The 14,545-nt window shown below is 47.5% G+C and overlaps 1 protein-coding gene across 1 annotated transcript; it reads left to right on the top strand.

Annotated features, from left to right (window-relative positions):
* Positions 326-712, top strand: LOC109834858 (uncharacterized mitochondrial protein AtMg00300-like). The gene has a single exon (XM_020402875.1). The coding sequence runs from the start codon at positions 326-328 to the stop codon at positions 710-712; it is 387 nt and encodes a 128-aa protein (XP_020258464.1).

Raw genomic sequence — 14,545 nt, 5'->3', positions numbered from 1 at the left:
ACGAGCCAAAGCACTCCCGACATAGGCAAAGTCCCACAAAACAAGAATCGATAAACGATTTTTGTGTTATTTTCTCGAAAGTTGTAATTTTCTCAATTTTTCATTGTAATTCATTGTAAACGATCAAAGTTTAATAGAATCATTAATGGAAATGACTTTCGACGAAAACACTAACCAGATGCTACTTCAAGATGTTTATCATGTCCCAGGAATGAGGAAAAACTAGCTATCTGCGGCTCAATTAACACCATCAGGCTACTATGCCTTGTACGGTCCACGAGATGTGAAGGTGTATCGTGATCTCAAAATTTCAAAAACACCAACAATGGAGGGACAACTATTAGAATCAGTCTACGTGATGTCAGCAGAATCTGCATATGTAGATAGGATAAGAAAAAAACATAAGACAGCAAATCTATGGCACATGCGGTTAGGTCACGTTAGCTATTACAAGCTAAGTGTGATGATGAAGAAGTTGATGCTTAAGGGGCTTCCTCAACTAGATGTGCGAACAGACACAATCTGTGCAGGACGCCAGTATGGTAAAGCACACCAATTGCCATACGAGGAATCGAAGTTTAAAGCAAAAGAACCATTGGAGTTAGTTCACTCTGATGTATTTGGATCTGTTAAGCAACCATCAATTGGTGGTATGTGGTACATGGTGACATTCATTGATGACTTGTCAGGGTATGTGTGGGTTTCTTTATGAAAGAAAAATCTGACACATTCTCAAAGTTTAAAGAGTTCAGAGAGTCAGCAGAAGGAGAAGTGGGAAAGAAGATTCATTACTTGCGCACAGACAACGGGGGAGAATATTGTAGCAAAGAGTTCTCTTACTACCTAATGTAGGCATATAAAATTGCTTATAGGTCCTTTAGCACAGTTCGGCATAAACCGACGAACCAACGAGGCAACGAGTTCGACGAATCGCACGCAAGCGACGGAATGCATCCATACGCGTTCGGAATCAAGCCAAGTGTTCGAAGAGTCAACGAGTCATCCAACCAAGGGCATACTCGGACGAATCACGATCGAATCAAGATCGGTTTCGGACTCGAACTCAGAAGTGGACTTACTGCCTAATCGGGATCCGGATTTACTGCCAAATCAGGTCAACAAATCGAACCCGAACCTATCAACCGCAGAACCGGAAAACGGGCACAAAGAGGCAAAACGACAAACACCTAGGGGTCGGCTCACCGAGCCACCAAGGAGGCTCAGTGGCCGAGCCACCAAGTGGTGGCTCGGCCGAGCCACCTAGATGGCTCGGTAGCCGAGCCACCTTGTGGCTCACCGAGCCACCTTGTGGTGGCTCGGCGGCCACCAAGGTGGCTCGGCACACACCGAGCCACCAGGTGTGGCTCGGCCACACATGGTGGCTCGGTGCCGAACCACCTATAGGTGCTCGGCACCACCTTGGTGGCTCGCACCACCGAGCCACCAAGAGGTGGCTCGGTGGCCGAGCCACCAAGGTGGCCGGCCGAGCCACCTATTGGTGGCTCGGTGGCCGCCGAGCCACTTTTTGGCCGCCACCCTGGCCCAAGGCACAGTGAGGTACCTAAAATAGCCACCCCCTTGTCATTTGAGAAGGTTGGAAATTTTGGAGAGAGGCGAAGCCCTGCTGGATTGGAGACTCGGAACTTAAAAAAGATTGAAACTTTGGGACTTCGGGGACTCACTCCTTCAGATCTGGTGCTCGGCGATCATCAACGTCAAATAAGGCAGGTGTTCGAGAGGATCGGATCTCAGATCTACGTTGCTACACTCCGGATCTAAGCTTGGTCTTAGATCCCGAGACTTGGACGATTGTTTCCTTGGTGAAACAATCCTCCCCGGCTATTATTTCCTTGGTGAAATAATACCCGTTGTACTGCGTAGATCCGACCGGATCTAGATCGCGCGGTGGTCCACGGCAAACAACCCCGGCGCAGGCAAAGAACCCACAAAGCGAGCGACCGCAAAACAGGAGCTCGTGATTCGTTCGACAAACAAGGAAACAAAGTTGTAATTTTTCATTTCTTTTTATTTGATTTTCGTTGTAACCGGATCTTATAAAAAGACCGGATCTTTTGTAACTCAAAAAGTTGTAACTCAAGATGACAATGGAATCATTAATGAAGAAAGCAACGAATTTTCCCGTGAACAATCTGGCGACCACAGTGGGAGCCACCGATCTCGCTGCCGAGATCGGAGCGTCGCAGCCGCGGATCTTGATCCCAGTCGTGGAGGAGGTCGAATACGAGTTCGATCAGACCAAGTTCGAGGAGTACCTTTCATCCTCGTCCAGATCTACCTCCCCCCGCAAGTCCAAGAAGTCCAAGTTCTCTTCCAACAGAAAGGTGCGTTGGTACGAAGAAGTTGAAGCTACCAACGACGACCTCATCTCGATTGACGCCAAAGTTGCGTCAGATGAGGCTCCACCAATCTCCAACCAGATCAAGCTGGTTCCAACCAATTCCTCCGTCACCAAAGGAGCGGTGACTCTCTCAAAGAGAACCCGTCAAAGGTAACACCAGCGCTTGGCCAAACAATTCGCCAAAGCGATGGAGTCGACCGACGGAATCCGCTACAACGCGGATTTGAAGAACGGGAGAGGCAAACAGCCTCAACGGCCGATGAATGGCGACTCTTCCAAGCCGCCAATAATGGAATGGATCCGTGTCAAACGGAACCGATCGACGCTGGAGGAGCGCATTCGCAAGCGCCGCGCACTATCAGCGCAGGCACGGGTTCAAGCTGAAGAAGCCCGTAGAAAGTTGCAAAGAGAGGTAGCCAAGAAGCCGCCACCAACTCGCAAAGTTTGGAGGCCGAAGTCTGAAGCGGCAATTCAGGCTAAGGAGCAACCTTTGCAGCCTCCAACCAAAGTTCAACCTCCGGCGAACCAAGCTAAGCCGCCGAGAATTCCCATAGCTACTCCGGGAGATCATGCAGAATCCTCCCGAAGGAGAAAATCAGTCTTGGAGCGCCTCGGTCCACTCCAAGAACGTTTGGACCCACTACGAAAGCCCCAAACAACGCAACATGCTGGGGGTCGCCCCAAGCGCACTACTTTGCGCATTGAAGTTCGGGAGCCCGTTGAGGATTTACGCCCACAAAGGTGCGTTTCGAGACGCGTGACTCTCGAAAGCCCGAAGAAGGTAATTCGCTCTCAGAAGGAAACGTTATCGTCTGATGATGATTACGTTATACCTGAGAAATCGTGCCAACACACGATAGGTTGCTCTGACTTTCAAACGGACGAGCTGTACTATCGTGCTGGGGGTACGAGCAAAGCCAGAAAGAGAAGTCCTCGAAGGCTAGAAACTCAGTGCCCTTGTTCAAAGCTCATTCGGGCGGTACTGTCTCAATGCAACTGCATCAAGGTAGTCCCCGAGAGAATTTCAGTGTTCGAAAGGCTCGGCACCGAAACGCCAAAACCAAGGCATAGGCGCTTCCGGCAAAGAAGAACGGTGGTTAAAGACGGAGAATTTCCGAGGGTCACCGCCAACATGACCAGCAAAGAGACATCGACACAGGTTAATCTCAAGTCGTTTCTGGAAGCATCCCGGCGTGTAACCCGTCTACAATCCGGAGCCATCAGACGAGGGACTTATGGTAGAATTCGGACAAGACTTCCTTCGGAAGGCGAAGAATCGGATGCCTGCTCTGCGGTCGCATCGGATAATACAGTGTCCAGCGAAGGACAACCCCGCGAGTCATTTATGATAAGCGCGGAAGAAATGGCCAAGATGCTTGAAGACGCTTTGGCTAAACAGAAAGAAAGTTTCAAGTTTGAGATGCAGATGGCCATGCAGACTATGAGAGAGATGCATGAGCAACAAATCCAGGCGTTCAGGAACCAACAAGGTGAACCAAGTCACCGTAATCAGGTTGTTCAGGAAGAAGAGCACACGGATAGGGATGGAGCTCACAATGCCAATAACCCTCCCGTCAATGCAGGGGGTGGTAACGAGGATGCCAACGAGGATACAAGTGAAGACTTGAAGATCAAAGATCTCGAGAGCAAAATCAACACATTGATCTCCGCTCAAGAGACGAAGAAAACAGGCATTCCCTGTCCATACCCAAGAGAGTGGGAATCGATCCCCTATCCGGCGAAGTTCAGTTTAATCAACTTCACGCCGTTCGATGGGAAGGGTTCCCCCACTCAGCATTTGATTTATTTCAAATCGCACCTGGGTATTATTTCCGGCAATGAGCCTCTGATGGTGCGGTCATTCGTCGGCACTCTTCGCGGAGCCGCCTTCGATTGGTATCGCCGCCTCAAGCCAGGAAGCGTAAATAGCTGGGACGACATGGAGACAAAATTCCTCGCTAACTTCTTCGACGACGACACCGAGATATCTATCGGATCATTGCTCGATGAGAAGCAGAAGGACGGGGAGTTAGTCGACACCTTCGTCAAAAGGTTCCGGAACAAGGCGATGAATTGCCGGGACCCGATCACCGAGGAATTCATTCTCCAGACCTGCCATAATAATCTGTCCTTAGACGTATTGGAAGCAATGGGGACAGCACCGTCTGACACTTGGAAGGATCTGAAGGTCCGAGGGGAGCAGGCTGAGCGATTCCTTAGAAGGAAAAAGGCCGAGAGGAACCAACCGACGGATAATCCGCTGGACTCAAACTTCGCCTCTCGTGGTAAGGGCAAAACACCTGCAGCTACTGGTGGTGCTAATCAAGCGTCACAACAGCAATCTCGAAGGCAGCAAAAGACTTCGGGTCCGAGATTCCAAAAAGAGTACTCTTTCAAGGACGAAGACGTTCCAGCCATCTTCGAATCCCTCCTGGAAGGTAACAAGATCAAGCTACCACCTATCACAAATCAACAGGAAGCTGACAACACTACGGACCCAAAGTACTGTGCATACCACAGGAGGGTCGTTCATCCCACCAAGGATTGCTTTACTCTCAAGAATAGCATTCAGACCTTGGTTGAAGCCGGCGTCATAACGCTAAGGTAAGCCAATTGAGAACGGCAAAACTCCAAAGAGTATACGAGTATAAACTGTTTCTCAATCTAAGCCAATTGAAAATGGCAAGACTCCGATAAGTATAAGAGTATAAACTGCTTCTTAAAACTCCAAAGAGTATACGAGTATAAACTGTTTCTCAACCCTTCGACCGGTATAAGAGGTTAAACTACTCCCTGATACTCCAATAGGTATATGAGTCTAAACTGTTTCCCCACTTTTGACGGGAAGTTCCTGAAGAATATTAAGCTAATATTCTTAAGGATAACCCGGTTAGATAACTGATAATAATGTCCGAACCAGTTCCGCAGAGGAAACTGGGGGTGGACGATTTATGTAACGGGAAGTTCCCAAAACCACAGCAATGTAATGAATAAGAACTCCCATTCAAATTCTCACCATGTCTGTGCACTCAACACTCTCTCTATTAGAGTCTGGACATAAAATTCCCAATTGGTCAAACCTTCTTACAGTTAGGACCACAATCAAAATCCCCTCTCGATTCCTGCAATGAACGAGAGGTCCTCAAATCGAGTGATCAAACCTTCCTACAGTTAGGGTCACCTTAAACTCCTGTTTGGCCAAACCTTCCTACAGTTAGGGTCAAAACCATGATTCACTCTCGATAAACGAGAAATTCATCTTTAGTTCGGTAATCAAACCTTCCGACAGTTAGGGTTATCCGAATCTTTTCGATTCTCGGAGTGGAGATCCCACTCTCAGTTTCACCTTTCCGGATTCTGGGGGTGGAGATCCCACCTCGAGTCTCCTTTCCAATTGAAGAGAGAATATAAAATTCTTCTTCTCATTGTCGGGAGATAGAATATAAAATTCTTCCTCTCCCATTTTGGGTTCGTCTTTGCCCCAAGAGAAGATACCACCTTTTTCAAATCCCAAAATCTGTGCCTCACGGGTATAGGGAATTTTATCCCGAATCCTAAGTAGGGATAAGTCAACGCCTAACACGCGTTGCCGGTTTAGTCTTTTTCCGTACAAAAAGACACCAGGGTTCGATTCTGGGGTATTCTATCCTGAAACCTAAGCAAGGATAAGTCTGCGCTTAACCCGCGCTGCCGGTTAGTTCTTAACCGTTAAAAAGAACATCCGTCCGCATATTCAACATTGTGGCAGGTTGTTATTAATAACACCAAAATCCATGCCTTACACGCATGGGGAATTTCATCCTGAATCCTAAGAAAGGATATGCCGACGCCTAACACGCGTCGCCGGTTTAGTCTTTTACCGATTGAAAAAGACACCAGAGTTCGATTCTGGGGTATCTCATCCCGAAGCCTAAGTAGGGATAAGTCAACGTCTAATACACGTTGCCGGGTAGCCTATTCCCGTAACAATGGCGAAGCCTATGTATTCAACATCATAGCACAAAGTCTCAGAGAATTCACTCTCTTAGCACAACGTTACATGCGGAACGGATTTAGACAATCCGCATGTGAGCCCGATTCAAACGGTAGTCGGTAAAGGCTAATCAAATCCGTTAAAGGCTGAGGATTTGCCAAAAATCCTAAGTCAACGTCTGATACACGTTACTGTTTAGTCTATTCCCGTAAGAAAGACGAAGTCTACGTATTCAATATCGTAGCACTAAAAGGGTTAACTCTTTTAGCTTAACGTCACATGCGGAACGGACTTGAACAATCCGCATGCTAGCCCGACTCAAACGGTAGTCGGTAAAGGCTCATCAAACCCGTTAATGGCTGAGGGTTTGCCAAAAATCCTATAAATACGAGAGTCACTGACGCATCAGCTCCATTAGTTGGTCTCGTGACTTGAGCATCCAACGACGTTCGAAACCCTAAGGTCAACGCCGGACAACGCGTAACCCTAGGTCAACGCCAGTCAACGCGTTGCGAGCAAAAATTCAACGTACGACGTTCGAAACCCTAGGGTCAACGCCGGTCAACGCGTGATCCCTAGGTCAACGCCAGTCAATGCGTTGCGAGCAAAAAAATCAACGTACGACGTTCGAAACCCTAGGGTCAACGCCGGTCAACGCGTGATCCCAGGTCAACGCCAGTCAACGCGTTGCGAGCAAAAATTCAACGTACGACGATCAAAACCCTAAGGTCAACACCGGACAACGCGTGACCCTAGGTCAACGCCTATCAATACGTTGCAATGAAAGAACTAATACTCCAAAAAGTATACGAGTATAAACTACTTCTTAATACTCCGAAAAGTATACGAGTATAAACTGCTTCTTAACACTCCAATAAGGTATATGAGTATAAACTATTCCCTATTTTTGGTTTGAGAAGTTCCTGGAGAATGTTTTTATAAACATTCTTAAGGATAACTCAACAAAACGACGCCGGACAACGCGTTGCAGATAAAGACTCGACGCCAACAATCGATGGTCAGCTAAATCAGGAACCGACTTCAAAGTTCAAAATTCCGACAACGGTCAGACAATAAATGCAGCACCGAAACTCTTTCAGACATTCGACAAAGCACCGAATAGCCTGGAGAATTGAAGGAATCAAGAACGGAAGTCATTCCAAGGTCCCATTACACCGACTGAAGGTTGGGACAATCATATCCAAAGTATTCCAGACTCTTCTATAAAAGAACGAGACTGAAATACTTTGGAGGGGGTATCTGTAGGCATATAAAATTGCTTATAGGTCCCTTAGCTCAGCTCGGCACAAACCGACAAACCAACGAGGCAACGAGATTGACTAATCGCACGCAAGCAACGGAATACGTCCATTCGCGTGCGGGATCAAGCCAAGTGTTCGAAGAGTCAACGAGTCATCCAACCGAGAGCGGACTCGGACGAATCACGATCGAATCAAGATCAGTTTCGGACTCAGACTCAGAAGTGGATTTACTGCCTAATCAGGATCCGGATTTACTGCCAAATCAGGTCAACGAATCAAGTCTGGATAAATCAACCACAGAACCGAATCACGAATAGAACCAAACCTTGCGCATCGAAGTTCGGGAGCCCGCTGAGAATTCATGTCTACAAAGGCGTGTTTCGAGGCGAGTGACTCTCGGAAGTCCAAATAAGGCAGTTTGCTCTCAGAAGGAAACGTTGTCATCCGAGGATGATAACGTTATACCTGGGAAATCATGCCAACACGCGATAGGTTACTCCGATCAAATGGACGAGTTGTACTATCGTGCTGGGGGTACGAACAAAACAAGAAAAAGAAGCCCTCAAGGGCTCGAAACTCAGTGCCCATGTGCCAAGCTCATTCGGGTAGTACTGTCTCAATGCAACTGCATCAAGGGAGTCCCCGAGAGAATTTCAGTGTTCGAAAGGCTCGGCACCGAAACGCCAAAACCAAGGCATAGGCGCTTCCGGCAAAGAAGAACAGTGGTTAAGGATGGAGAATTTCCGAAGGTCACCGCCAACATGACCAGCAAAGAGACATCGACACAGATTGATCTCAAATCGTTTCTGGAAGCGTCCCGGCGTGTAACCCGTCTGCAGTCCGGAGCCATCGCACGAGGAACTTATGGTAGGGTTCGGATAAGATTGCCTTCGGAAGATGAAGAATCGGATTCCTGCTCTGCTGTCGCATCGGACAATACAGTGTCCAGCGAAGGACAACCCCGCGAGTCATTCATGATAGGCGCGGAAGAAATGGCCAAAATGCTTGAAGACGCTTTGGCTAAGCAGAAAGAAAGTTTTAAATTCGAGATGGAGACGGCCATGCAGCAGATGAGAGAGATGCATGAACAGCAAATCCAAGCATTCAGGAACCAACAAGGTGAACCAAGCCACCGTAACCAGGTTGCTCAGGAAAAGGAGCACGCGGATGGGGATGAAGCTCACAATGCCAATAACCCTCCCATCAATGCAGGGGGTGGTAGTGAGGATGCCAACGGGGATACAAGTGAAGACTTGAAGATCAAAAGCCTCGAGAGTAAAATCAATACGTTGCTGTCTGCTCAAGAGGTAAAGAAAACGGGCATTCCTTGTCCATACCCGAGGGAATGGGAATCAATCCCCTATCCGGCGAAGTTTAGTCTAATCAACTTCACGCCGTTCGATGGAAGGGGTTCCCCCACCCAGCATTTGATTTATTTCAAATCGCACCTGGGTGCTATCTCTGGGAACGAGCCTCTGATGGTGCGGTCATTCGTCGGCACTCTTCGCGGAGCTGCCTTCGATTGGTATCGTCGCCTCAAGCCAGGAAGCGTGAACAGCTGGGATGACATGGAGACGAAGTTCCTTGCAAATTTCTTCGACGACGACACCGAGATCTCTATCGGATCGTTGCTCGACGAGAAACAAAAAGACGGGGAGTTAGTCGACACCTTCGTCAAAAGGTTCCGGAACAAGGCGATGAATTGCCGGGACCCGATCACCGAGGAATTCATTCTCCAGACTTGCCACAACAACCTCGCATTGGACGTATTGGAGGCAATGGGGACAGCACCGTCTGACACTTGGAAGGATCTGAAGGTGCGCGGTGAACAAGCCGAACGCTTCCTTAAAAGGAAGAAGGCCGAAAGGAACCAACCGACGGTTAATCTGCTGGACTCAAACTTCGCTTCCCGTGGTAAGGGCAAAGCACCTGCAGCTGCTGGTGGTGCTAATCAAGCGTCACAACAGCAATCCCGAAGGCAGCAGAAGACTTCGGGTCCGAGACTCCAGAGAGAGTATTCCTTCAAGGACGAAGACGTTCCAACCATCTTCGAATCGCTCCTCGAAGGCAACAAGATCAAGCTACCACCTATCACGAATCAGGAGGAAGCTGATAACACTACGGACCCAAAGTACTGTGCATACCACAGAAGGGTTGTTCATCCCACCAAGGATTGCTTTGCTCTCAGGAATAGCATTCAGACCTTGGTCGAAGCCGGCGTTATAACGCTAAGGTAAGCCAAATAAAAACGGCAAAACTCCGACCGGTATAAGAGTATAAACTGCTTCCTGACACTCCAAAGAGTATACGAGTATAAACTGTTTCTCAAAACTCCGACCGGTATAAGAGTATAAACTGCTTCCTGACACTCCAAAGAGTATACGAGTATAAACTGTTTCTCAAAACTCCGACCGGTATAAGAGTATAAACTGCTTCCTAAAACTCCAAAGAGTATACGAGTATAAACTGTTTCTCAAAACTCCGACCGGTATAAGAGTATAAACTGCTTCCCAAAACTCCGACCGGTATAAGAGTATAAACTGCTTCCTAAAACTCCAAAGAGTATACGAGTATAAACTGTTTCTCAATCCTCCGACCGGTATAAGAGGTTAAACTACTCCCTGATACTCCAATAGGTATATGAGTCTAAACTGTTTCCCCACTTTTGACGGGAAGTTCCTGGAGAATATTAAGCTAATATTCTTAAGGATAACCCGGTTAGGTAACTGATAATAATGTCCAAACCAGTTCCGCAGAGGAAACTGGGGGTGGACGATTTATGTAACGGGAAGTTCCCAAAACCACAGCAATGTAATGAATAAGAACTCCCATTCAAATTCTCACCATGTCTGTGCACTCAACACTCTCTCTATTAGAGTCTGGACATAAAATTCCCAATTGGTCAAACCTTCCTACAGTTAGGACCACAATCAAAATCCCCTCTCGATTCCCCCAATGAACGAGAGGTCCACAAATTGAGCGATCAAACCTTCCTACAGTTAGGATTGTCTCAAAACACCCACTTGGTCAAACCTTCTTACAGTTAGGACCACAGTCAAAATCCCCTCTCGATTCCCCCAATGAACGAGAGGTCCACAAATTGAGCGATCAAACCTTCCTACAGTTAGGATTGTCTCAAAACACCCACTTGGTCAAACCTTCTTACAGTTAGGACCACAGTCAAAATCCCCTCTCGATTCCTCCAATGAACGAGAGGTCCACTTTCAAATCGAGTGATCAAACCTTCCTACAGTTAGGGTCATCTCAAACTCCTGCGGTCAAAACCATAATTCACTCTCGATAAACGAGAAATTCATCTTTAGTTCGATAATCAAACCTTCCGACAGTTAGGGTTATCCGAATCTTTTTGATTCTCGGAGTGGAGATCCCACTCTTAGTTTCACCTTTCCGGATTCTGGGGGTGGAGATCCCACCTCGAGTCTCCTTTCCAGTTGAAGATAGAATATAAAATTCTTCTTCTTCATTGTCGGGAGATAGAATATAAAATTCTTCCTCTCCCATTTCGGGTTCGTCTTTGCCCCAAGAGAAGACACCACCTTTTTCAAACCCTAAGATCTGTGCCTCACAGGTACAGGAAGTTTATCCCGAATCCTAAGCAGGGATAAGTCTGCGCCTAACACGCGCTGCCGGTTTAGTCTTTTTCCGCACAAAAAGACACCAGAGTTCGATTCTGGGGTATTCTATCCTGAAACCTAAGCAAGGATAAGTCTGCGCCTGACACGCGCTGCCGGTCAGTTCTTAACCGTTTAAAAAGAACACCCGTTCACATATTCAACATTGTGACAGGTTGTTATTAATAACACCAAAATCCATGCCTTACACGCATGGGGAATTTCATCCTGAATCCTAAGAAAGGATATGCCGACGCCTAACACGCGTCGCCGGTTTAGTCTTTCCCCGTAGAAAAAGACACCAGAGTTCGATTCTGGGGTATTTTATCCCGAAGCCTAAGGAGGGATAAGTCAACGTTTAATACACGTTGCTGGGTAGCCTATTCCCATGACAACGGCGAAGTCTATGTATTCAAAGTCATAGCAACAAGTCTTAGAGGATTCAGTCTCTAAGCACAACGTTACATGCGGAACGGATTTAGACAATTCGCATGCTAGCCCGACTCAAACGGTAGTCGGTAAAGGCTAATCAAATCCGTTGAAGGCTGGGGATTAGCCAAAAATCCTAAAGTCAACGCCTAACACGCGTCGCCGGGTAGTCTATTCCCGTGAGAAAGACGAAGTCTACTTATTCGAAGTCGTAGCATCAAGTCTAAGGGAGTTCATTCCTTTAGCACAACGTCACATGCGGAACGGACTTAAGACAATCCGCATGTAAGCCCGATTCAAACGGTAATCGGTAAAAGCATGACAAATCCGTTGAGGGCTGAGGATTTGCCAAAAATCCTAAGTCAACGTCTGATACACGTTGCTGTTTAGTCTTTTCACAGGAGAAAGACGAAGTCTACGTATTCAATATCGTAGCACTAAAAGAGTTAACTCTTTTAGCATAACGTCACATGCGGAACGGACTTAAAACAATCCGCATGCTAGCCCGACTCAAACGGTAGTCGGTAAAGGCGCATCAAACCCGTTGATGGCTGAGGATTTGCCAAAAATCCTATAAATATGCGAGTCATTGACGCATCAACTTTATGAGTTGGTCTCGTGACTCGAGCATCCAACGACCTTGGGATAAGATCCATGCTCCAATTCCTTAAGAGCTTAAACCGTGTGTACTCCAGCAGACGTACGAGTATAAACTGTGTCAAATGCCGAACAGTGCATCATAATGAAGCCTGGACGCCGGACAACGCGTCGCAATGAAGCTCAAACGCCAGACAACGCGTTATAGATGAAGATTCAACGCAGTCAATCGATGATAAGTTCTGTGTTGAAGCAGCAAACTCGAGCCAAAAAGTCAAGAAATCAAGAATCGACTTCAAGTTCAAATTCCAACAACGGTCAGACAATAAATGCAGCACCGGAACCCCTACAGGCATTCTACAAAGCACTGAATAGCCTGAAGGAATTGAAGGAATCCAGAACAGAAGTCATTCCAGAGTCCCGTTACACCGACTGAAGGTTGGGACAATCACATCCAAAGTATTCCAGACTCTTCTATAAAAGAATGAGACTGAAATACTTTGGAGGGGGTATCTGTAGGCGTATAAAATTGCCTATAGGTCCCTTAGCACAGCTCGACGCCGATTTAACAAACGGACCACCGGGCGACGTATCCAAACAAGACCGTTAGCTCGCCAACGCTGAAGCCAAGCTATACGCAACGGAGCAGGTTAACGAGGCGACAAATCGCACCCAAGCATTGGAATGCATCCACTCGCACGCGGAATCAAACCAATGTTTAGGTGAATCACCGAGTCATCTAAACAAGAGCGAACTCGGATGAATCACGATCAAATCAACATCAATTCCGGACTCAAATTCAGAAGTTGGTTTACTGCCATATCAGGAACCCGACTCACTGCCAAATCTGGAATCAAGTCAAAGAGTCGTTGCCAAGTCAATCAACCACACAAGAGAACCAGAACCGGAAACAAAGGACGAAACGGACAAACACCCGGGGACTCGGCCGAAACCGAACCACCCCAGGGTGGCTCGGCCCAAGCCGAGCCACCCTGAGGTGGCTCGGCCAAGGCCGAGCCACCCATGGGTGGCTAGGCTCAGAACTGTGCGCGGGCACAGTTCTGAGTGCCTATAAATAGGCCTTGTGCTCATTTGTTTCAGAGGTTGGAAATTTTGGAGAGAGGCGAAGCCCTGCTGGATTGAAGACTCAGATCTAAAAAAGATCACAACTTTGAAGGCTTGGAGACTTGGACTTTCAGATCCGGTGCTCGGCGATCACCAACGCCAAATAAGGCAGGAGTTCGAGAGGATTGGATTTGAGATCTACACGATCACACTCCGGATCTAAGCTTGGTTCTTAGATCCCGAGATTCGAGCGGTTGTTTCCTTGGTGAAACAATCCCTCCCGGCTATTATTCCCTTGGTGGAATATTACCCGTCATATCGTGTAGATCCGACCGGATCGAGATCACGCGGTGGTCCACGGCAAATAACCCCGGCGCAGGCAAAGAACCCACCAAAGCGAGCGACCGCAAAACAGGAGCTCGCGATTAGTTCGACAAATAAGGAAAATTGTAATCTTTACTTTGTTTTCTTTGATTTTTCATTGTAACCGGATCTTATAAAAAGACCGGATCTTTGTAACGCATAAAGTTGTTAACTGAGATAGCAATGATATCAACAATGAAGAAAGACACGATTTTTCCCGCGAACAACCCCCTGCATTGACGGGAGGGTTATTGGCATTGTGAGCTCCATCCCTATCCGTGTGCTCTTCTTCCTGAACAACCTGATTACGGTGACTTGGTTCACCTTGTTGGTTCCTGAATGCCTGGATTTGTTGCTCATGCATCTCTCTCATAGTCTGCAGGGCCATCTGCATCTCAAACTTGAAACTTTCTTTCTGCTTAGCCAAAGCGTCTTCAAGCATCTTGGCCATTTCTTCCGCGCTTATCATAAATGACTCGCGGGGTTGTCCTTCGCTGGACACTGTATTGTCCGATGCGACAGCAGAGCAGGAATCCGATTCTTCATCTTCCGAAGGCAATCTTGTCCGAACCCTACCATAAGTTCCTCGTGCGATGGCTCCGGACTGCAGACGGGTTACACGCCGAGATGCTTCCAGAAACGACTTGAGATCAATCTGTGTCAATGTCTCTTTGCTGGTCATGTTGGCGGTGACCCTCGGAAATTCTCCGTCTTTAACCACCGTTCTTCTTTGCCGGAAACGCCTATACCTTGGTTTTGGCGTTTCGGTGCCGAGCCTTTCGAACACTGAAATTCTCTCGGGGACTCCCTTGATGCAGTTGCATTGAGACAGTACTACCCGAATGAGCTTGGCACATGGGCACTG

This window comes from Asparagus officinalis, chromosome 1 (assembly GCF_001876935.1).
Source record: "Asparagus officinalis chromosome 1, Aspof.V1, whole genome shotgun sequence".
NCBI classification, from domain to species: domain Eukaryota; kingdom Viridiplantae; phylum Streptophyta; class Magnoliopsida; order Asparagales; family Asparagaceae; genus Asparagus; species Asparagus officinalis.
This window is presented reverse-complemented; position numbering and strand designations above follow the sequence as displayed.

Coding starts and splice junctions, on each gene's coding strand:
- LOC109834858 (XM_020402875.1), top strand. CDS start 326: ATGGAGGGACAACTATTAGAATCAGTCTACGTGATGTCAGCAGAATCT.